The sequence below is a fragment of the Fukomys damarensis genome, unplaced genomic scaffold (assembly GCF_012274545.1).
Source record: "Fukomys damarensis isolate Sample0158 unplaced genomic scaffold, DMR_v1.0_HiC HiC_scaffold_28, whole genome shotgun sequence".
Classification (NCBI taxonomy): domain Eukaryota; kingdom Metazoa; phylum Chordata; class Mammalia; order Rodentia; family Bathyergidae; genus Fukomys; species Fukomys damarensis.
The window spans coordinates 35376238-35399814 of record NW_022900940.1 but is presented as its reverse complement, the minus strand read 5'-3'; the positions used below and the strand labels follow the sequence as shown (position 1 = coordinate 35399814).

The 23577-nt window shown below is 39.5% G+C and overlaps 1 protein-coding gene across 2 annotated transcripts in view; it reads left to right on the top strand.

Moving 5' to 3' along the window:
- Plcl2 (phospholipase C like 2) overlaps positions 1–21098 on the top strand; it is a 174059-nt gene extending 152961 nt beyond the window's left edge. For both annotated transcript variants that reach the window (XM_010612790.3, XM_010612788.3), the window contains exons 5-6: positions 2898–3007; positions 20245–21098. In XM_010612790.3, coding sequence (XP_010611092.1) covers positions 2898–3007; positions 20245–20424 — 290 coding nt within the window. In that variant the 3' untranslated portion in view covers positions 20425–21098. The remainder of the gene's footprint in view (positions 1–2897; positions 3008–20244) is intronic.
- The last annotated feature ends 2479 nt before the right edge of the window (positions 21099–23577 follow it).

Here is a 23577-nt window from a genome sequence, read left to right as displayed (position 1 = left end):
TTTCTGAAAGCTGCTTTCTTAAAATCTTGGGTGTGTGTGAATCTAAGTTCAGCATTCTCTTTGTGTCGCATTATCTGGAGGTCCTTGTTAGCTGGAACGAAGCCCAGTGTCGCAGTTCTGTCATTGCCTCATTACTTTGCAGCTGATGAAATGATCAGCAGGACAGCAAAAATAACCCCCAACAGAATAAAGCTTCCAAACACATACCTGAGTGGTTGAAAAATCCCCCACTATTGTTGTGTTACACTTGGGGGCCAGTTTTTAAATATAAAACAACAAAGCGTCATGAATGGCCCACATCTGGCCGGGCAATTGTAGTCACTTGTCCCGTGGTAATAGCCCTTCCATTTCCCTTCCCAGTTTCTCCTGCACCGTGCAGCCTATGGAGCTTTTTCTTATTGTTCGCAGAATTCTCCCCTGCCACTTCTGTGTTTCTGCCTTTTTCTATATTCCAGTCACAGATTCTGTCTACCAAGTCTCAGTGATATTTATGAGACTATTGTGCCTCTTGATTGGCAGAAAATGACACATTGTGAAGACTAAAGATTCAGGTAAAATCCAGTTCTCTTGTAGAAGTCCAGTATTAAAATTTAACAGAAGAATCAACACATCACTGCCTTATCTTAGGGTCCTACCCGAGGGTATGAATCATTGCAGTCTACCACAGGGAGCCCCCCCAGATTCAAAGAGAGGAAAAGGTAGGGCTAGATCTAATGTGGTACCAAAAACCTTGAGTTGTGAAACATAATCACTGTCTATTCGTGGTTGTTATTTGGTTTTTGTTTTCTTCAGTCTTAAGCCCACCATGTTTGGTGAAAGGAAGAACGAATAGCACTGTGAGAGGCAGCCCATTATTTGGGCTGGGTCACCAACACTGGAGTGGAGGCAAGTTGGGATGTGTTCAGGGTCCATCATTAGCAAAAGAGAAGTCAGAAAACAGGAGAGTGGTCAGTGTGCTGGTTCCCTAGACAGTAGGATGAATTTTACTAATATTGTTCTGTTTGGGGATCAGTAAGATTCTCAGGCCTTACTAACATGACAGAGAGTTGGACCACAGCTTCTATTAGTTGGGAGAAAAATAGAGAAGAAAAAAGACTAAACTGCAGCTTGTACTTTATCACACATGTCTGTTTTTGCTTGATGTTAAAGTGATGTCGGTCACTGTAGGGGGTTGCTTTGAAACAGTGTCATACGGAAAAGGAATTAGAAACCAGAAGGCCCAAAGAGTAAACATATATAAAAGAATGCAGAAAATGCCTTGTAAAATTCACAGCAGTTGCACATTATTTGCAATAGCAAACTATTTGAAACAATTTAGCCTCTGTCAGTAGAGGTCTGGCTACCTAATGTTGGTGTGTCTATGCAGCGGAGTCTCCATAGCTGTTACGATAAGCAGTGGCTGTCTGCACTGATCTAAGAGTAATCGCCACTGAGCAGTTATGTGAGGGAAAATACCAAGATGGAGAAGAGTGACATAGTATGCTGCCTTTTGCACAAGAAAGAAAAATGTGAATCTTTGTATACATTTGCTTGTGTTTGCAAAGAGAAATAGTTTAATAGAAAGGTAAATTTAAAACTAATTTTTAAAAGTGTTGAAAGAGGAAGGATCAAGGTAGAGGAGACCAGAATGGAAGTAGGACTTAGCTAAAAAATCTTGATACGTCGTTCAAGTGTAGAATCCTGTTAAGGTTTGTTATACCTTCCATTAAACAAATTACATCCCAGAAGTGCACACTTGCACATACATATGAAAAAATCAGACAACAAATTAACCTAATTGTACTTTGTTAGTGATACAACCACATAGGTTAAAAAATTATTCCTCCTGACTTAAAACACAATATTTTACCCTGAGTTCTTAGTAAGATATGCTCTAAAGACAAAAGAAAGTGGAGTGCTAAGAGAGTTTTAAGTTGGCTCCAGTAGTCTTACTATTAGTGGTCACATTAGTATGGTCAGGAGTTAAGATTTCTCCACCTAGGAGGATAAAAAAGCATAAAAATTTAAAAGGTCATGTAACAACCATGAATTTAATTTTAATTAGAAATATTAGTAAGATTTTATCTTTCCTTTAAGAAAACGTATCCTAGATCTGCCAAGATCGTAATCTTGGAACAGATCTTCCCACCCCAAACCCATATAATTTCCTTGAAGAAATAGCTCCTGGTCTGAGGTGGAGAAGGTACTTGGTGAGTCTAGATTACCTTGTGCCAGGAAGCAAGGAGGTATCAAGGGCTAATTGGTCATTTCTGAAAGGTAGGGAACCAGCTTAAGGGTTCCCATTTCTAGAGATTCAGTGACTGACTATAAGGGAATATGTAAAAATCTATAAATTATAATGACCACATGTAAAGGATCATCATACTACCCTGCATTACCATAGTGCACATCCTCTTAGTCTGTTACTTGTAAAAATGTGATGTTAGAGTTCCTATCCGGTCCCCTTCTTTATAGTAGGCTTGGTGTCTGACCTGTACTATGATAGGAAGCACGTGATTTTACCTCCTTTTTATCCCCAGTCACCAGCATCATGTCCTCAGCAGTGCTGAAATCTGCCTCATGAGATTCCAGAGACTTGGGTTCTAGCCCTAGCTCCTCATCCTGCTCCCTCGGCACCTTCATCTCTGAAGTTGGCTGAGCATCTCTTCAAAATGAGATCATGTAATGATAATCCTATGACCCTGTCTACCCTTTTAAACTCTAAGGAACCATCATAACCCCTAAGATGCCTTCTGTCAGTTGATACAGTGGAGTTTCAGTGTTTCCTCTGCATTACTGCATTCTTAAATGGGCATATATGAAATTCCATTAGAGGTTGGAATGGTTTCAGACACACTTGAAAAAGTAAATATTGCTACAGATCAGGGAAATAATATAATTTGTCTTTTTTCTTTTAGCCATGGAATTCCATGAACATTTGCACAGCATAGGCACCAAGGAGGGTCTGAAGGAACGAAAACTACAAAAAGCAGTGGAGAGCTTTACCTGGAATATTACCATCCTAAAGGTATCCACAGAGTTGTGTCTCAGGCCAGTGATGTTGCATTCATTTTCCACTTGCTTCTTTGCCTTTGGATCACATTCTTTGTGCTGCATATTATTAGCCATTGAGGTTTCAGCACATGCACAGAAATCCCATGAAGAGCTCTGCCCTCCGGAGAGTGTGCAGGCCCTGGGGCTGGGCGGGGGGGTTCCACAGTGGGCACAGAAAATTTTGGCGGACACAAAGCATCTTCTTGTTTTATCCTGGAAGCATTTTTAACTTCATAAATGCCAGTCGTAGATAGTGTATGTGAAATAGAAAATATTGATGACGGAGAATGACTGGGACTGTAAAGATTATAGTCACTCCTGTGTCATTTAAATACTAACACGAACCACAGCCTCAGTATGAACCCAGGGAAAAAATAGGCAAGTGCATAATCCTAGGGAACATATGCAGGAACTGCCATTTGAAAGCATGACTGCTTTTAAAACTAAGTTGTATTATTTTTATTATAAAAACAATACATTTCATTATAGAAAACATTTTAAAGCAGTAAACGCAGGTGCGCATATTTCCACCATCCAGTGACAGTTTCTGGGTCTTTTGCTATGTATTTGTCCATTTTTTCCTATTATGTATAATATAACATGATTTTTAAAATAATGCTGTGTGTGTCCTTCAGACTTTCTTGTTTTATCCTAGTGGTTCTTACTATTCTTTCCAGTGAATAATAGTAACAGAGAAGTTATTTCATTCTGGGTGTTGGACAACAAAATGTAGAATTACTTCTTGGTATTCACCCTCCAAGCTTTATGCTCAGTTGAGTTCAAAACTGTAAAAACATTATCTCCTGGTTTCTTCTTGTCCCCTCAAGCTAAAAATTCCTTCTCTGTAGATGAAAACAGTTTTCTGATTTGATTTAATAAAAGGTCCCCCTTGCAAAGCTAGCCAACTTGCACTTTCTCAATAAACCCCCACTCATTTTTATAAGTAAAATCATTTTCTTGACTTGCTGAAACACTTCCCTTCCTACACATGTACTTTATTTTATGTATCTGTAGATCTGCTGAGAAGTTCACTGGTTTGCAGTTCAGTAAACAGCAGGCATAAGAATTTACAGTAAAAAGGGCTTTACATCCTGTTGATTGATTCCCTACCCAACGTGGGGGGATACACCACACATTTCCTGCAGACCTCAGGAAAAAGTAGCACTGTACCTTAGGCCCTGAGGTAGAAACAAGTGCTTATTTTATTTTTATTTCATCATAGGCAAACACAGACTTACTGCGCCAATGTTTCACAAATCAGCTATCCTTACTACTCAAGCGTGGTTCAGGAACCTGCACCCTGGGCCCACCTTGGGAGTTTCTTAGTATAGGGACAAAGTAAAAGTTTCCCTTTCACCCCATGAAGGTTCTGTGAATGAACTGACAACACATGGTTACATAGGAGACAAGATATACAGAATCGCTTAGTGTGCATGAGGGACAGTCACAGGAGTATGATCACCTCACAACCCAGGTCCAGATACTTACGTAATCTTCTTTCTCAGGGAGCTGGAGAATGTGTCAGTTCTGAGGGGTAATATGTGATTCTAGGTTAATGAATGGGCCCAATGTTCAGATGATAGTTGGTAAATAACTTTCTTTGGGAATTGGATGGGCTTAGGCCAGTGGAGGCAACTTATGGGACGTGCACTGCAGCAGCCTGTTTGTATCATTGAAAGCTCTAAAAGATTTGCCATCACTGGCTTAGGTGATGAACAGAGCTTGTTTCAAAATCTGTCTATTGTGGTTACATTTTTCAGTCTTCCTTCCTGTAGATATTTTAGATCATGAAAACTCAGGGAAGGGACCAAGGATAAATGTTTTTTTCTTTAGAGGATTACTCTTTCAGGCATATGTAAGAATAGCAGAGTAAAGCTTTTCTTAGAATCTGCTGCTAAGGGCTTTTGATTAAAAAAAAAAATCAGCATACTTGAATACTTCATTTTGGGGTAAACTCCTGGACTCCTTCCTTAGAAATGCAGAATCACGAGTCCCACCCCAGACCCACTGAATCCATTTTTTTGTTGTTGTTTTTGTTTTTGTTTTTTGAGACAGAGTCTCACTATGTAGTTGAGACTGATCTGGAACTCACTGTGTAGCCCAGGCTGGTCTTGAACTCACAGCAATCCTCCTGCCTCAGCCTCCCAAGTGCTGGGATTACAGGTGTACGCCACCATGCCCAGCCTGCTGAATCTTGATCTGCATGTTTACAAGATCCACAGGTGATTCTTGGGGATGTTAGAGTTTGAGAAGTACTGAGCCACTGCAAATGGGAGCCTGATGCAGGTGTCAGTGAAGAACAGCCAACGTAAAGTAGTGTGCCAGATTTACAAGGAGGTCGTTAAACCAAAAAGCTATATAAAAGACACCAATTTCTTTTGAATTATGTTTGGAAGAGAGAATTAACATGAGACTTGTATTCATATGGAAGTAAATATGCAGGATGGGGATAGTAGGCCTTTTTAAAATGTCTAGGATGTTTGCTACAGAGTTGTTTGAGCATGGTAGAACCTAAGTGAGGAATGGGAAGAATTGAAGAGATCTGTGTCCTTTCTGCATAATAGCAGGGCCTTTTCTATTTCTGTATTTCAAAGGCTTGACTTTTCCTTAGAAGAATGGGTGCCCAGAGGGATATGAAATGTGATTTTGATCTGAGCCGAAGTACTAGCGTTTTCCCAGAGGAGAGGAACGGGATGCCTGAGTACCTCTCTCCACTTTTTTCTTTGCGATAAGCTTTGAGTGGTGGCAGCTCCCCACAGTCTTCTTATTTCACACACCGCTTGGAGGATTCTTAGGCACACTAAAAAATTGTACCATTGTTCTGAGGTCAAATTATCTTTGCTTCGACATCACCCCATTCTGAATCACAGAGGTAGTAGGGGAACTGGGACATAGGACTTTCAGTTCTGCGCGAACCCAGGACCTTTGGTCATCCTGAGGTGAGGCATCTGCCATTAAGAAAAGTCTCACGTCTGAGGATGTTCATCTCAACTTTTTTAAATCTTTGCTTGCTTTGTTTAACTTTTTAATTTGGAGAATTGTTTTAATGTAGAGAAATGAACAAAGGAAAAATAAAGTAATCCGTGATCGTCATACCCAGAATTATCCAATACTAACATCTTGATGTACTTACTTCTATTAATTTTTCCCTTAAATAAGAAGCATTGATTTGTTATTGTAAATACATCTTCATTGTGAAGAATTTTTTAGTGTAGAAAAGATAAAAGTTTAAACATGTCCTCAGATCATCCCTTTGAGAAGGAGCCTGCATTAAACTTGAGTAACCTTAGTCTGAGGACCTTTCTGTTTGTGTGTGGATGGATAGATGGAGGAGTGGCTAAATGGAGATGGGTATCACTGAGTCTGAATCATACCTTTTTCACATTTTTGACATCTTTTAAATTGATCTGTATCTTACAGTCCATGGCATCTTCACATTGTGTCAAAGTTACAGTGGCAGTGATTTTTCTTTCTTAGTAGTAAAGTACTGGTGCATCTCATAAGCACTCATCTTTCCAGTATTAAATAAGATATATCAGTAAATAAAATTCAGATAGAACCTCTTTAAGTCTTTTTTTAATATACTTAATTTTATTTTACTTAATGTAACAGAAGAAAAGTAAGTCATAAAAAGATTACATGAATTGGTGAGAAATTTGTACTATAAAAGATACTTGTACAAAATCTCTCTGAGAATAAGGAAAGAGATTGTGAGCCCAAGTGTCATGGCACAGCCTATATAAAACCAACACTCTGCAAGGTTGAGAGACAAGGATTGTAAGTTAGAGTATGTCCTGGGGAACTTAGTGACTTAGAGAGACCCTGTCTCAAAATTTGAAAAAAGGACAGGCTGTAGCTTACTGTGAAGGCCCTGGACTGTATCCTTAGTGTCAGGGAAAAAAAGAAAGAAAAGAGGTGATGAAAAATAATGAGTCATTGTGTTGGATTTTTTAAAAGCTGCACACATTAGTTACAAGCAGTTAGTTTTCCTCCTGCTGTGAATGATGAGACTATTAGCACGCTAATATTTCTAGATAGAAATTAGGCTTATTGTTTCCCATTGTCCAAATTTAAAATATTTCCATTTGTTCCCAAGATAATAATTCCATACTCTGTGGTATAAGTACAATGTTTAAATTGATCTACCGTCCCTACCAGTGTAAGAAGCCACCCCATCTTTTCTTTAGCCAAAGGGAATAGTAGTGAGAAAACAAAGCTCAATTGGGGACCTTAGACCTGCTCCTTTGAGTACTTGAGACCAAGCTTTCTCTTCTCAGAGTTTGTAAAATGTCCTGTTCTCAGATTTCTCCTGTATAACTGGGAGAGGGTAAAATCCATTCCTGTAGATTTCCAAGTTTTTAAAATGTTGCCCTCAAGATCGCACTCCTAGTAGATGGCCAGCATTGTTCTTTTTTTCTTTGCAAACTTGGAGCTACAATTTATGAAAAATAAAAATTACCAATTTTAAACATACAACTTGGTGAATTTTCACAAATGCATATATTCATGCAGCCTGCACCACAATGATGGTAAAGTGTTTCTACCTCTCAGTTAAATTCCTTTTGGTCCCTTCATAGGAAAAATCCACCGTGTTGACCACCCTTGATCTGATTTCTGTGTTTTCACCTGTTCCAGATGTGATGTAAATGGAGTTATACAGTATGTAGTCTTTTGTGCCTGATTTCTTTCATGCAGTGTAATGCTTTGTGGTTTCATGTAAGGTTGATTATATTTCAGGAGTCTGTTCCTTTTTTAATATTTCTTAATAATGTTCTATTTTACATATGTAATACATTTTGAGTATACTAGTACCAATTAATAGACATTTAGTTGTCTCTAGTTTTTAACTGTTATGAACACAGCTATATTGAGCATTCATATACAAGGCTGTACAGACATAAGTTCTTGTTCTTCTTGGGTAATACCTATGAGTGAATAACTAACTGGGTTAGTTATGGTACGCATATGTCAGACTTTATAACAAACTACCAAATTGCTTTACAGAAAAAAATTATTTCTAGTTTGCATTCCTCTCAGGAGTGTTTTATGAGAGTTCAGTTACTCAGAACACCTTACCACTTGGGTTTTTTTGTTTTTTTTCATTTAAGGTTTGTTTTTTTGGTATTGGGGATCGAACTTGGGTCCTTATGCTTGCAAGGCACATGGCAGAACCACTGAGCTAAATCTCCAGTGCCCACCTTACCACTTGGAATTATTGGTTTAGCTGTTCTTATAAGTGTATAGAAGTTGAACATATTTTTTTTTCTATGTAAGTTTTTTTTTAAGATATGATGGGTCTTGATGTTGTTCTTTGTTTCTTAAGCTTGGGATTTGTTAAGAATCTTGAAATGTGGGTTTATAATTTTCAGCAAATTTGGAAAATTTTCAGTTGTTATTTTCTTCAAAAGTAACTCCAATTATACATATATACTGCTTGAGTCTATCTCATAAGACACAGATGCATATTTGGGTTTTTTCCTGCCTTAAAAAAAATGGTAGTTTTTACTGTGTCTTCAAGTAATATTGTTATATGCCAAACAGTATTGCTATCCTCTGTAGTATCCAGTTTTCTTTAATTCTATCCAGTATTTTTATTTCAAATTCCCCACACCTTTCTTCTTCATGCTCAACATATGCTCTACTTTCTTGAACAATTGCACTTGAACAGTTGCTGTTTTAGAATTGCCTCCTCTCCACTATTCTGCCCCTCAACTTCTAGCCTCCCAGGTCTCCCTAACTCCAAAGCCAGAGGCACTGCTGGGCCGTGGGACTCTGGGCTCCTCTCCCAGGCATCACTGCGCTGCACTAACTGAAAGCCATTGTTTTCTCTGTTTGCCCTGTTTTTCTCACTGTGTTTCAGCTCCATTCCTAGCACTTCCAGGGTCGCTTTTTTCTTCCTTTCCTCTGTCCCATCATTTCTTCTGCTGCTCCATCAAACAGGGGGAGAAAGGAGAAGGACACTCAGTTGTATGCTCTCCTCCAGTTTGGCTAGGTGTTAAATGTTTCTGGATCATTATGACTTGTCAGGATTGCTACTGTTAGTTTTAGAAGTTACTCAGTTGTATTAGACTCTTAGTTTACTTGCTGCTTGTGGTTTTTTGCTTGGTTGTATTTTTGCTAGTTTTAGTATTCTAGTCTTATTTTATTAGAAATATGGAGAAAGAATTCTGTGGTACACTTTAATCCCACCAGCATAATCAAGGAGTCCCTCTACCTTTATTTCCCATTTGCTAAATTAAGTTATTCTCTGTCCTGGTGATAATGTTTACCATGTCCACTCATTGCCACTCCTAAAATAGTAGAATCTTATATAGTTATAGAGTCTTAACTGGTCTGTTTTGGTTACTAGGAGCAAAAACAGAGTAGCTTGCAGGGGAGGGACAAGAGATGCTGGCTTACACAGGACATTTTGGAGACAAGGACCTAAGGAAACCGAGACCGGAAATTGCAGTCCAACTTTGTGGGATTAGAAAGCTTTCAGAAACCCTGGCGGCCCCAGAATAGCCACGTCTCCCTTTGAGCCAGTGCTCGGCCTGCCTGCTTGTCTTGGACATCTACTTCATTGTTCTCGCTCCCTCAGCCTGCTCGTTCTGTTCCTGCAGTGTCTGTTGCTTTATAGTTTTCTCTTGCCTTAGCCTTCCCCTAACTGTGCTGCATAAGATTTTATTTCAAACGCTCAAACTGTTTGTGTTTCCTAGTTCAGCCCAGGCTTTTAACTTCAGATCAGCAGCCCCAGAGTTATAGGCCTTCTCTCACTTTAGGTCTCCTTGGATCAGTTCTTCCCATACTCTAGTACACACTGTTTCCAGAAAAGGCATGGTCATGTACCACAAAAGATGTCTGCATTAAGTAGCTGCTTCAATCCCTTACCATTATATAACACACCACTTCAAAACCAGTGGCTTAAAACAACTGCCTTTCCTCATAATTCTGTGTGTCAGTTGGGCTCAGCTGGGTGGTTTTTCTGCTCCATGCGGCATTGTCTTAAATCACTCCTGAGGCTTTGTCTGCTGGGCCCTCAGCTGGGCTGGAACCCCGAGCAGGTTTCACTTATAGGACTGGCACGTCAGCTGCTTGGCAGAGATGGCTGGGCTTTCATAGCGTCTGTATCCCTTCTTAAAGTAAGCTGATTATAGCCCTAGGTGTGTTTCAGGTGAGTGGCTGCCAAGCTGGCTCCCCTGTCCTGGGCCACTCTGCTCTCAGAAACAAGGCTGGCATGGAAACCGGAAAGTAATTGAAGATTTATTCTTTTTAGGAACATAAGGCATTTGCCAAAAAATCAATCAATAAACCAGGCAGTGTTTGTACTGACAGTACACTTGATTTTCTTCACTTTTAAAGAGGTTAAGTGCTTGAAAACTGGTGTTTATTCCTTTTCTGAAGATTACTGTGATGATCCCTGAATCACAAGTAAGATTTAGTGGTACTCATGTATTTTAGTTATAATCAGTGATACTGTGTGCTGCTAGTTTTCCTGAAAAGCTATAAGCTGACTCAAAGCCATTTTTCTATAGTGTGTGAAAACTCAGAGTGGCTCAGAAATCAGACTACAGCAGTGTTCATCATTAGGCTGTTCTTTCTGATCCATTTAAACCTCAAGCATTTGGATCCCACTAATGTGGAATTTGTGATTACTAAACTAATATTTGATTGTACAAAAAGTGTGCTTAACAGATTAATTGTGCGGAGGAAGTGCTTGTGTGTGTGCTGTTTTTCCTAACGTGTTCGGGGGCGTTCATGGTCTTGGTCCTGCTCATCCCTCAGCATCCCTCATGCTCTGCTTTCTCCTCCCTGGCCCTGGTCCCTCTGCCTAGAGCCATGTCCTGACTTCTGCCTTCTGAGCTTAACATTGTGGCTCTTTCTGCTTTCTGCGGAGTCTGGTGACTGATCCTGAAACCTCCGCTCCACCTCTGGCCTCTCGTACCACAGTGGACCTTAGCCCACCTATGACCTGTAACAGAGGGAGAATTCAGGAAGCTTTGTATTCTGGTTGCCACGATACTAAATGATAGTTGGGCTCCAAAGGCATCATTTCCTAGAGTCCCAGTTGTTCACCCACACAAAGTCAGCACCCCCGCAACCACAAGCCCGGCTGAAATCCTTCACTGCCCTTCCCCAAGGCCCACCTCCGAAGCCACCTCTCTAGGATGCTAAGCAGAAGCCCCTTTCCTTCCCCCTTGGTTGAAGGAAACATAAAATTGTTTCTGAGAACCACATTCTTTCTTAATTTAAATTACAGTAAATTGAATTTTCTACAGTAAGTCCCCGACTTATGAATGAGCTCTATTCTGGGAGAACATTTGTAAATTGGATTCATTCATAAGTCTGACAAAGTGAATCTTATACACCTTTGACACAAATATATAATGTAAAACAAAAAAAAACAAATGTGAGGTCTGTTTGTATCTGTGAAAGTTCACAACTTGAATGTTCATTAAGTCAGAGACTTACTGTATTTGAAATCCAGAATTACTGATGGTTGTACAAAACTTTGTGCATTAACTGTTGGTAAATAAAGGAATAATTGTAGATATGACGTGAAAGGAATCAAGTTGAGAGGATCGTCCTTAGATGGACTTAGCATCCTAGCATAACGGAGCTGCTGCAGCACACACTTGAGATTTCTCTTTAGGTGCAGGGGAAAATCAAGGGCTGGAGCCATGCGTATGTAATCTGTCCACTCCCACTCAGAGCCCTCGGCCAGGCCCAGGGTCTGAACGCTGTGGCTGGGGTGGGAGGAGCAAGGCACCTGCTTCTGTGGCGAGACCAGTTCATTTGCAGCTCTCACTGCAGCTCTCTCATATCTGTAACTGAGGGTAAAGTCACAGGACAGAAATAGTGCACTGAAGGAGCTCTCACATCCTGTAGAAAAGCACGTGCCCTATTGCTGCAGCTCCAGGTTACTCTAATGATTGGGGTCTTTTTTCATAAGTAAAGTTTATTGAGACTATAGTGAGCAGTAGGCCTGCCCAAGCTGAGGGGCCTTGTTTATTCTGGTTAATGCCTAGGTCAGTGCCTAGGTCGTAGCCTGACACCAAAGGTCTCTTGGAAGGAAAGCTGCTGCTGAAGAATAATAAGGGGTGGTTTGCAGTGCTTAGCTGAGCTCCCGTGTCCCTTTGCTACCCAGTCAGTAGGTATGAATTGGAAGCACAAGTTTCTGCTGCTGTATTTAATCAAAAAAAGAGTGAACTGTCTGCACAATTTTTGATATACCGAGTACATTACAGATGTACTAAAAGAAAAATGGTCTGCCTCCTTGCTTTAATAAGCTGCATACAACATGTGGGGCTCAATTCACTTTGGTTAAAGCCCTGCAGTTTAGTTTATCCAGAAGGAAAACTAAACACAGAAATATGGAGGGAAAGCTGTATGTGTTTCAGTGTAGTTTGTTATTTAGACTCTGCCTTTAGTGAGGTCTCTTATCTCTCTAAATTCATTTCCTTTGTTATGTAAAACAGAGACAGTAACAGCCTCTCTCGCTGAATTAAAAGACTATATGAGCTAATTTTTGTAAATAGTTTAATACAGCACCTGGTACAAAGTAGTCACAATAAGTGGTAACCAATGTTCCCAGAAGTACTTGGTGGTATATTTTTGTTCGTGTTTTATTTTTTACGTGTTATAGGCTCTGTGGTTTCAAACCTACAGCCATGATTATATTTACAAGCCTTCTAAGTCAATTTGAATTGTGGTTAAGAAGTGTATTAAAACCTTTCCATAGTACTCTTTTACTTAAAAAGGACTTTTATTTTCCTAGAGTTGTCACAAGTTCACAGCAAATTGAAAGGAAGCTCCAGTTAATTTCTGTATCCTGCCCACAGGCAACGTTTCGTCTTTCTATTGTTAACATCACCCCTGTTCTCCAATGGTATCTTTGTTATAACCAAAGAACCAACATTGACACATTATTGCTCTAAAACCACAGTTTGTGTTAGAATTAGTTTTCAGTATTGCATTGCATATTAAACAGGTTTGAGCAGATCTGAATTGGGATATATCTACTTTTTATTTTCTCCTGTGTTTCTAGGGATTGAACCCAGGGTTTCATAGTGCTGCATAAGCACTTTCCCACTGAACTACATCCCCAGCCCACCATTTTTTAAATTTACTTTGGATTGTGCATGCTTAATGTGTACAACTTGATATTTTGAATGCTTACAAAATGGTAGATTGAAATGCATGCAGTATGCATACGAATCTCTCATCACTCAAAACAGTGACTGACCACAAAATATTTACTAGAAGGCATGTTGTTTGTGACTGCATGTGATTAGTATGCCAGATAGATAACCAGTAAAGAACTGGTAACTTCTTGTTTACCTGGCTTTTATTTCCTGTCCTGAGGTTTGTGTTAGGATTTTGCAGGTTCACTTACCTGGTTTTGGTTACAGAAGACACTAAGATTAGCAACAGCAGAGATACCTTGATCTGCACTTCACAGTGACCTGAGGATACCTGAGGCCTCCTGGAGACCTAAAGGAAAGATAACACAACGGTTTATTTGGGAAATTTAGTTACATGCAGATTGTTGCCAACAAGGGCCAGCCCAAGGGTTGGAGCTTAGGAAAACAGTCTTCATCCTGGCCCTTGGTGCTACCCAGGATCTGCCAGAGTCGGTCCCATCTCTTCAGGGAGTAGGTGGTATCAGTGGGTGGTACCTGAAATCCGCTGTGCTCCTCCCCGTGACTCAGGTGGAATCAAAAATTCTGGGATGATACAGCCTGGTCTGTGTTGTCCCGGTGAACCTTCTCAGGAAGAGTCATGGCCCCAAGTTAGTGTGGGCTTCAGGCCTCTGGAGGTCAACACCAGACACTGATGATTTACATTTCTATTTTTATTCAAACAAAAATACCTGTGTCCTTTTGTGCTTCCCTCAGATTCCTAAATGGTACGAGTGTTCTCTTCTTTCTCTTCCTTCCACTGTGTGTGATTTAGAAGTGTCCTCTGGCCCCCGAGGAATGGCCGGTGACCATCTTCCTCTCCAGATTCTAGTCCTGTGCCTGCTGCACGGGCCAGTGGCAGGGCTGCAAGTCCTTGTGGCTGTACTGGATCCCTCACCTTAGAAGTAAGCCACCTGTCTTTCTCTAGTTCCACAAAGGGGCTTTGAAAAAGTTGAGCGGAATATAGAACCCCTTTTGTTTTACCTCCAGATCTGGATGAAAGCAATGACATGGGAACACTGCACAGCAGACATTACCACTGCCTTCAGAATTGGTCTTTGTTCACACTAGCTTTCTTAACTCAAAACATAAGATTTCTGGTTGTGTTCCCCACACACACTGAATTGTGATTAATTTTGATTTCAAAACTTAGGTAGTACCAACAGATATGCCTTTAAATATTTTTAATATATTAAAGACTGGAACATCTTTTATGGTCATGCAAAAAATTCTTGTGACTATCAAGTGTTAAGTACAGCTTGGGTGCTGGCTCTGGGTTTTGACAACTATCATTCTTCCTTTCCTGGTTGCTCCTAGCTTCTCATTCAGTCTCAGGGAAGCCATGAGCTTAGCCAAACTCTCAGAAAAGCCTCTGAGATCCTGCCACTGCCCTTAGCAGTGTCTGCTTGTCTTTTAAAAGATTATTTTCTGGCCCAAAGTAAGAACCTTAAATATTTTGACTTGAGGTTGTTATAACTCATTCAAGATGCAAATCAAATAGAATGAATTATAAGCTTCGAAACAGAATTGTGAAACTGAGTGAGTTTTTTCAACTGGAAACATCGTCAAGCCAACTTCGTAGCAAGTCTTCAAACCAGAGCCCTGTGTCCGTGGGTGGCAGAGATTCAAATAACCTTTGCTCTTTCAGTGTCTTTTGAAGCCGTGACGTGGGAGCACTGCTACAACAAACACTACTGCTGCCTCAGAATTGTTCTTTACTGATTCCACCTGTCTTAACTCAAAACGTGTACAACAGGGACCAATTACAGTGGCTCCCCAAGCCCAGATGTGCCGGCTGTGGGGTCCTTTAGTGTCATTTGGATAATGGATGAAAACCTACCTGGTCTGTTCGAGATGCCACAACACTTTATCTAAGCTCAGGAAATACAAGATGTAGCCAGATAAAGAACTGTAATAGTATCCATCCTACACCATCTGGGGATTTTTTTTAAAAAATACCCCATTTTCGTGCGGTAGATCAACATATGCTGAAATAGATCACCAAGACATTACTTCTAGACACCAAAAATCCAAACCAGAGAACAAGACAGATTGCTTAATCCCATCTACAAGAAATAAAATACAGTGTCTACTTATATATAGGCACAGACAAAAGACAAAACACATTGCTTAGAGGGGCAGCTGTGGATATTAAAGACAAGACTTGCACATACTTAATTACACTCATTCAGCAGATGCTTACTGATCCCTTACTGTGTAGCTGGCACTGTGCTAAGCTCCAAAGATTTAGCCGTGATCAGGAAACAAAAATCTCTGCTCTCAAGGAGCTCACATTTAATGGTAAACACAAATAATAAACAAAACAACACAATGCTTCAGGGAGTAATGAGTGTTGTGAAATGCAGGGCAGGAAAAAAAGGGTAAGTCGAATTGGGGATAGGGGTCAAATGTTAGACACAGAGTAAACCCTGTGTCTCTCAGGGAAAAGAGCCTTCTGTGTAGGTGAAACAGTAAATGCACAGAAGAAGCCTCTGGAGGACTTGAAGCAGAGGGACGGTGTGTTCTGAGTGTGTTCCAGTTGGAGTTCTGTGGCTGTCATGTTGAAAAGAGAAAATAAGGGAGGGCAGTCAGAAGGGGGCTGTCATAAACCTAGAGGCAAATGATAGTGGCTTACACTGCAGTGAGTGTGGCAAGAAGTGACAGTGTGTGTGTGTGTGTGTGTGTGTGTGGTGTGTGGAGAAGACTGAGGCAGAAAGGGTTCTGACAGGCTGGCTGGGAGATAGGAGAGCGACAGAGGAGTAAGTGAAGACATTGGAATCATGGGTCCAAGTGGCTGCAAGAATGGGGCTCTTTTCAGTGAGGACAGGCTGCTTGTGGAGAGAGCAGCAGGATGTCAGGAGCTCAGCTTTGAATATGTGAAGTCCAAAAAGATATTCAGGTAGGCATTTCCAACAAAGAACCACTCATTTTCATCCATAAATGTCATATTACAGTAGAAATTAATAGAGACAAATCAACAAAATCAAAGCTATCTTCGAAAAAGAAAAATAAACCTGTAGCTCAGCTAAGGAAAAAAAAAAGATGACGCAAATTACTAATGTTGCAATGAAAGCGAGGACTACAGATTCTTTGGACAATAAAATGGTTAATCCAGTTATATCTTGACCATTTTCTGGCAGAAAACTTGATGGCCTACATGAAATAGAACAATTCCTTGAAAGACACAATCCTCCAAAACTTACACTAAGAAGAAATATACCATCTGACTAGGCTTACAGCTAATAAAGAAATTGAATCAGTAATTAATAGCCTTTCAAAACAGAACACACCAGCCGAAACAGGTTCACCGATAGCTTCTGTATATCTAAGGAAGAAAGTGTACTACTTCTGTGTACTGTTGTCCAGAAGATAGGAGCAGAGGAATACTTGCAACTCATTCTACAAGGCCAGCATTATCCATTGCCACCATCAGAAAAAGAAACTGCAAACCAGTATCTCTCATGAACATAGATGCAAAAGTCCTCCACAAAATATTTTTTCAGTTTTTATTTTTTGTTAGCATGTGTCTGTAGTACATAATCATCACATTCCTCATGGGAAGTTGGTGCTTATACATAACACATTCTAATTCTTCTTTCGTTCTCTTCCTCTTCTCTCCCTTTCCCTCCATCTCTTCGTCCACTTCCCATTTGCAAGAGCTCTATCTCCCTATATCCGTTTCTTCTAGTTTGATCTATATTTATATTTTATGTTCTTCATATAAGAAAAACCATGTGACATTTAGGCTTGTGTTATCTGATTTATTTCACTTAACGTTATGTTCCTGGATATTGACAAGCTGATTCTAAAACTTATATAAAGAGAGGGGAAAGACCCAGAATAGACAATGCAGTATTAAAGGAGAAAAAAAAGAGTTGAAGGACTGACACTACCTCCATTTAAGAGTTGCTGCAAAGGCACATTAATCAGAATGGTGTACTGTTGGCAGAAGTCTAGACAATGTGGGAACAGAACAGAGAGACCAGAAACAGATCTATATAAGTATAGTCATCTGATCTTTGACAAAGGAGCAAAGCCAATGCAGTGGAGCATAATCTTGTAAAGAAATGGTGATGAAACAACTGCACATCCATGCAAAAAATGAGACTAGGCACAGGTCTTCTCAAGTTAACTCACAGTTGATTGTAAACCTGAAGATAAAACACAAAACACGGACTAGAAGATATCAGAAAATCTAGGTGGTGTTGGGTGTGGCAATGGCACTTTTAAAATACTCCATTGAAACAATCCATGAAAGAAGGAATTAATAACCTTGACTTCATTAAAACTAATGTGTAATAGATAATGTGAAATAGGAAGAAACTGTTCAAAAGGAAGGGGAAACTGTAAAAGGGGGGAAAGGAAGGGAAAATTTGAGAAAAGGAAAAGTGGAAACAAAGCTTTTGTAAATAAGGGGGAGAAGAGGTTGAAGAGGGGATGGGAGAAAAAGAGGAATCAAGATATATTATGTACAGTACAAACAAACTCCCTTTGATGAACATGATACATATGCTTAAATTGTACCAATAAATTAATTTAAGAGTTAAAAAAACTAAAAACTGCACTGTAAAAGACAATTTCAAGAGAATGAGAAGAGAAGCCACAGATTAGAAGAAAATATTTGCAAAAGACACATCTGATAAAGAACTGCTTTCCAAAATCTTCAGATAATTCTTGTAACTAATAAGGAAACAGACCTGATTAAAAATGGGCAAAGCCTGAGCAGACACCTCACTAGAGAATATGTACAAGTAAGCATAGGCAAAGACGATTGGCACCGTATGTCACGAGAATAAGCAAATTAAAATGAGTCATACCTATTAGAATGGCCAGAATCCAAAACATTGACAAGTCCTGGCTAGGGTTTGGAGTAACAGAAAATCTCATTTATAATGGTGCTACCACTTTGGAAGACAGCTTGGCAGTTGCTTTAGAAATCTAAACCAGTTTTTTATGTGATGCAGTAGTGCCTCTCCTTACTCAAATGGGCTGAAAACTCGCGTCTAAAGACATTTATAGCAGCTTTTCTAGAATTGCCAAATTGAGTAGTCAAGATGTCTTCCAGTTGCTAAATGGATAAGTTGTGGGACATCAAGATAAAGGAATATTATGTAGCATTTAACAGAAATTAGCTACCAACCTATGAAAAGCATGAGAACTAAGTCCATATGACTAAGTGAAGGAAACCCACCTGAAAAAGCTACATACTGTAAATTCCAACTATATAACATTCTGGACAAGCTAAAACTATGGAAATAGTAGAAAGATTAATGGTTGCCAGGGGTTTGGATTGGAGAGGTGTGGGGGAGGGGTGACTTGGCAGAACAGAGGATTTTTAGGGCAGAAAACTATTTCGTATGATACTGTAATGATGGACGCCTATCATACATTTGCAGAAGCCATTCTACACCAAGAGTGAACCCTAATTCAGATCATCGGCCTTTGGATTTTACTGATCATCAGTGTAGCTTCGTTGGAGATAGCAGACGCACCACTGTAGTAATGGGCTGCTGAGGCTGGGGGAAGCTCTACGTGTGTATAGTCTGGGTTGGGTGTGGGAACTCTGGGCTTTCTACTCTATTTTCCTATAACCGTAAAATTGCTTTTAAAAATTAAAAGTTATTTCACTTAAAAATAATAGTTCTAATTTTAAGATAGAAATGGAGTATCTAGTTAAATCTGTTAAAATCATGAGTGTATATAATTCTGCTTGTAAAGGTAAATTCTTTAATAAGAAATTATATTCCTGATAAAGTATGCTATACTTATACACAAATGCCTTGTTACTAGTATTTTTTCAACATATGAGTTCAGTGACAAGGAACAATGAATAAAAATGAAGCTCCTTCTGTTAAACTAAGCAGTGGAACATTTATTTTTAGTTACTAATTAAAGGTCTCTGTAAAGTAGGGAAATTGTGAATGGTAAGTGGTAAGCAAGCAAATCATCCTGTGGATTTGGGCCCTCATGATGGTTTTAAAATTCCATGGCAATTTGGTCTCACCAGTGGCTAAAATTTGATTACAGTCCACTTGCCTACCAAGGTACCTCAGCCGCTCTCCTCGGCAGCCATCTCCAAGTCTGCGTGGAAGTCAAATACTGTAAAGGCACTGTGCATGGGGAGGCAGTTAAGTGTGACAAAATGTCAAATCATAAAGAAAATAATTGAAATAAATTGAGAGTGTGGGGGAGAGGAAAAAATAATGAACAGAGATAAAAGGAAAGGAAATAGTATATGTAGCAAGAACTGTTACACAGGTTAAGTTTGAAAAGTGGAACAAAATGGCGAAGTAGAAGTGTTGGAGTCTGCGTAGTAGAACAGCACCCCTTCATCTCTGCCACTCAGTAACCTTAGAATTAGCCCAGTGGTTCTCAGCCAGGGGCTCTTTTATCCCCAGGAGACACGTAGTGATGTCTGCAAGCATTTTGGTCATCAGCAGTTGAAGAAGTGCTACTGCCTGGTGAGTAAAGGCCGCAGGTGCTGTTGAGTGTCATGTTCTGTAGAACTGTGGGTATGCATTGTATCAGGTCTGTGTCCTTTTTCAGATACTATATCATAGTTCTGTGAAATGTGAGCCTCAGAAAGTTATCTGAGGTGTACACGAGACCTCTACTGTGTTTGTGTCCTTCTGTGAACAGGGACTTATTCCAGAATAAAACGTTTTAAAAAAAAAATCTTAAAAGGAAAAAGCAGGATTGGACCATCAGTGAAAAATACCTTAACCAAAATATACAGGAACAGTACACACACATCCGCACACACACAGCTTGATTCAGATTAATAAATGGAAAGGACTGAAAGAGCATCCTACTTCTGGAGTGTGGTGGTAAAACAAACTTGTACTTTTATTATTATTATTATTATTATTATTATTATTATTATTATTATTATTATTAAAATTAGCCTGTTCTGATGTAGTGCCAAGAAAAATAAATATATGCCTTCTTGCAGAAACAAAATACTTCCATTTCAGCCAAAGACCTATTCTGTAAAGTTTTAACAGTAAGTCATGTCATACCTAATACTGTTTAATTACATGTTTTGTTTCAGGGACAAGCAGATCTTTTGAAATATGCTAAGAACGAGACTTTGGAGAACCTGAAACAAATCCATTATGCTGCTGTTTCATGTGGACTGAATAAGCCAGGCACTGAAAATGCTGAGGTCCAGAAGCCACGCCGGAGCCTAGAAGTCATACCTGAAAAAGCAAACGATGAAACTGGAGAATAGAGAAACTTTCTACAAATCATTATGGAGTTTATAACTCTAGGACCAATTGTAGTCAGATGAGACGTTTGCTTTGCACTCATTAATGAGAACAGTATTTGGGATTTTAAAGCACAACTGGAATAGCTCATTACAGTCTATTAAAACTGTGAATGTATGTAGCAGTCCTGTGTGTGAAGGTAAATAAACTCTTTAACAAGAAATTATATTCCTGGCCAAAACATGCTATATTTGTATAAAAACAACCTTCTAATGCAGTTCCAGTATGAAGAACAGATTAGCCACTTTAGTTCCACTGAGAAACAGATATTTTCCTAAGTGAAAATAATTTCTTAAGATTGGAAATGATTGGACCACCTAATTAGTATTTATTGCTATAAGACCTTATCTGCTCCTTTTATACATGTGTGCTTGCTGGAGTCTCTGGGTGATGGATCATTTGGGGGACATGCTTGCTGAGCCATAATTACTGAGGAGAATTAAGTGGACAGCTTCCCTGCACCCCCAAGAACCTTGGCAGACCGTCAAGGAGAACGAGGGCGTGCAATTGGACTGAAGCTCCCTGCTTGAAGACTTGTTTTAGCACATGGGGAGTCGAGTGATGCAACCATCTGAAAGTGATGCCTTGTAAATAGTTTTTCATTGTATGAAGTAGTGTTCACATTAAAGATGTTTTATGATATTTCTCCAATAGCACTACATGATTTTAATGAAACTAACTCTTAAAATTTCAAGTTCAAAATAGTCTACTCTGAAGAGTAGCCAGTTACTTGTTAAGTGGTTTTGTTAAAAATAAATAAGTTGAAAGCAGCTAGAGAGTGTGGAACAGATACAGTTTTCCTACAGGTCTACTGGTGACAAATCCCTGCAATTTTTGTGGGTCTGAGAAAGTCTTTATTTCTCCTTCATCTGTAAAGGATACTTGTGTACCAGCTGTGTTTTTAATCCAAGCTTTTATTTTCAAAACCAGTGAAATTGAAGATTTTTTTAAAAGATACTGAACACTGCAGCCTAATTATTGCTTCTTCCAAATTGACTGGTTTCAAATTTTGGAAGAGCAAAATCTCTAACTATTCAACAGCCTGTGTTTTATATTGTGTTTTCAGGTGTGTGAGCCAAATAGATGTGTCTTTAGCTGGCAGTCTCGTTACCTGTTTGCTCACAGGGAAATGCTCAAGTGAGCACAGTTCATTTTCTTTTGCTCGGGCTCCTGAACATCCTTTTAAAAAATAATTTCTTTGCTTAGTATCTGCAATTCTGTCCTAATAGTTATATTTAAGGTGCCATCTCCACTGGCCCTTCTATAAATATAATCCTAGTTAGAAAGTGAATCCTGCCTGTTACTTAAATAATAGCGCAAGCTAACCACCAGCCAGGAACTTAGGCTTTTGGCTCAGGAATGAAATCTTTGTGGGGGAAAAATGATTAGAAAATAACAGAATAAATAGACTTATAGAAGGATAGCAGATCATTGTTTGCAATCCTTGAACTTAATAAGTAAACAGTGTCCAAAGTGAAAATTCAGAAATCATAAAAGGCTTTTATAGTGAAAATGAAAAAATGGCTACATTTGTGATATTGCCAGACATTATCTAATTTGTGAGTTAAATGATTCTGATGGCAAGACAGGTAATTTATTGTAGTTTATACAGACCTAGAATCATTGATCTTAAAACTGAAGGAGTGAATGAGATCATCAGTCGGACACATTCTTTTCCCTCTGCAGAATTTTCTGCTAGAAAAATAAAATCCATTTCCTTATGTTCCAGTCTGTTAGGTATCATGTTGGTGCTGGATCCAGCCCAGGGCATGCTCCATCTTTTATTTTTTGTAAATCAACTTTTTTTTTTTTTTTTTGCAGTACCAGGGATAGAACTCAGGACCTTGAACTTGCGAGGCAGGCACAGTGCCACTGAGCTAAATCCCCGGCCCTCAACTTTTTTTTTTTTTTAAATCAACTTTCTTTTGATCCATCTCTCCAAAGAAATAAGCCAAATGATGGTGAAAAGCAAGCGCAATAGTTCAGGAGTGTTTCCCAAAGCCATGGTATTTCTCTGTCTGTATTCTGCACCTGCAAATGTACCATCCATTGGTAAAATGATGACTGAAGTCAGTCAATAGCTCAATAACCAGTTGAGCTATTACGCCCTTTGCCTCATTCATGTGGAAGCAGACAGCATTTAACAAACTGGCTAGGGCTACAGATAAGATTTATGGAACTTTATAGTTTTCTCTTTCAAAGGACTAACTGGCCCACTCTGAATTGAACTTGTGTATGCCTCATAATAAGCCTGCTGATAAATGAACATAAATCTTTGATCCTGGGTTTCTTAAGTTGCAGGGACAGTTACAGTAACATGGGGGCTGTTATCTATACTCCTTAAATGGGGAACACCCACTTAAATTACTATAAATACAAACAGTTGCCTGACATCTTGACTAATACGTGTGTTGACCTGATCACACCCAGTGTTTGTCACTTCCAGTTAAGGTATGATCAGTTGTAGCATAAAAACAGCTAATAAAGCCTGGGATGGTGACACTTACCTATAATCGCAGTACTCTGGGATTCTGAGGCAGGAGGATTGCAAGTTTGAGTCCAGCTCAGTTTAGGGATTAGCAAGACACTGTCTCAAAAAAAAAAAATTTTTTTTTTTTTAAAAGCTTAGGGATATAGCTCAGTATGAAGGCCCTGGATCCAATTCCAAGTACCCCCCCCCAAAAAAAATTTAAAGGTAAACTTTTGCAGAAACATAAAATGAAGAGTTGGCCGAAAATGCACAAAAGTGGGCAAACAGCTGGTCAGTTCTCTAGGAAGTTAAAAAAATCATACTGGCTGAGCATGGTGGCACACACCTGTAATCTCAGCTAATCAGGAGGCTGAGCTGGGAGGGTGGCAAGTTCAAGTCCAGTCTGCATGACTTAGCAAGACTCTGTCTCAAAAAAATAAATAAAAAGAAGGGCTGGGAATGTTGCTCGGTGACACCATGCCTGCCTGGCAAGCACAAGTTCAGTTTCCAGTACCGAAAAAAAAAAAAAAAAAGCTGAGGATGTAGCTCAGCCCTCTCTGGGAAGCTAAGCCCCAGTACTGGGAAGAAAAAAAAAGTCACACTGGCTATATGTGAATGAAGCTGGTGGCAGGTTTCCAGCAGTCAT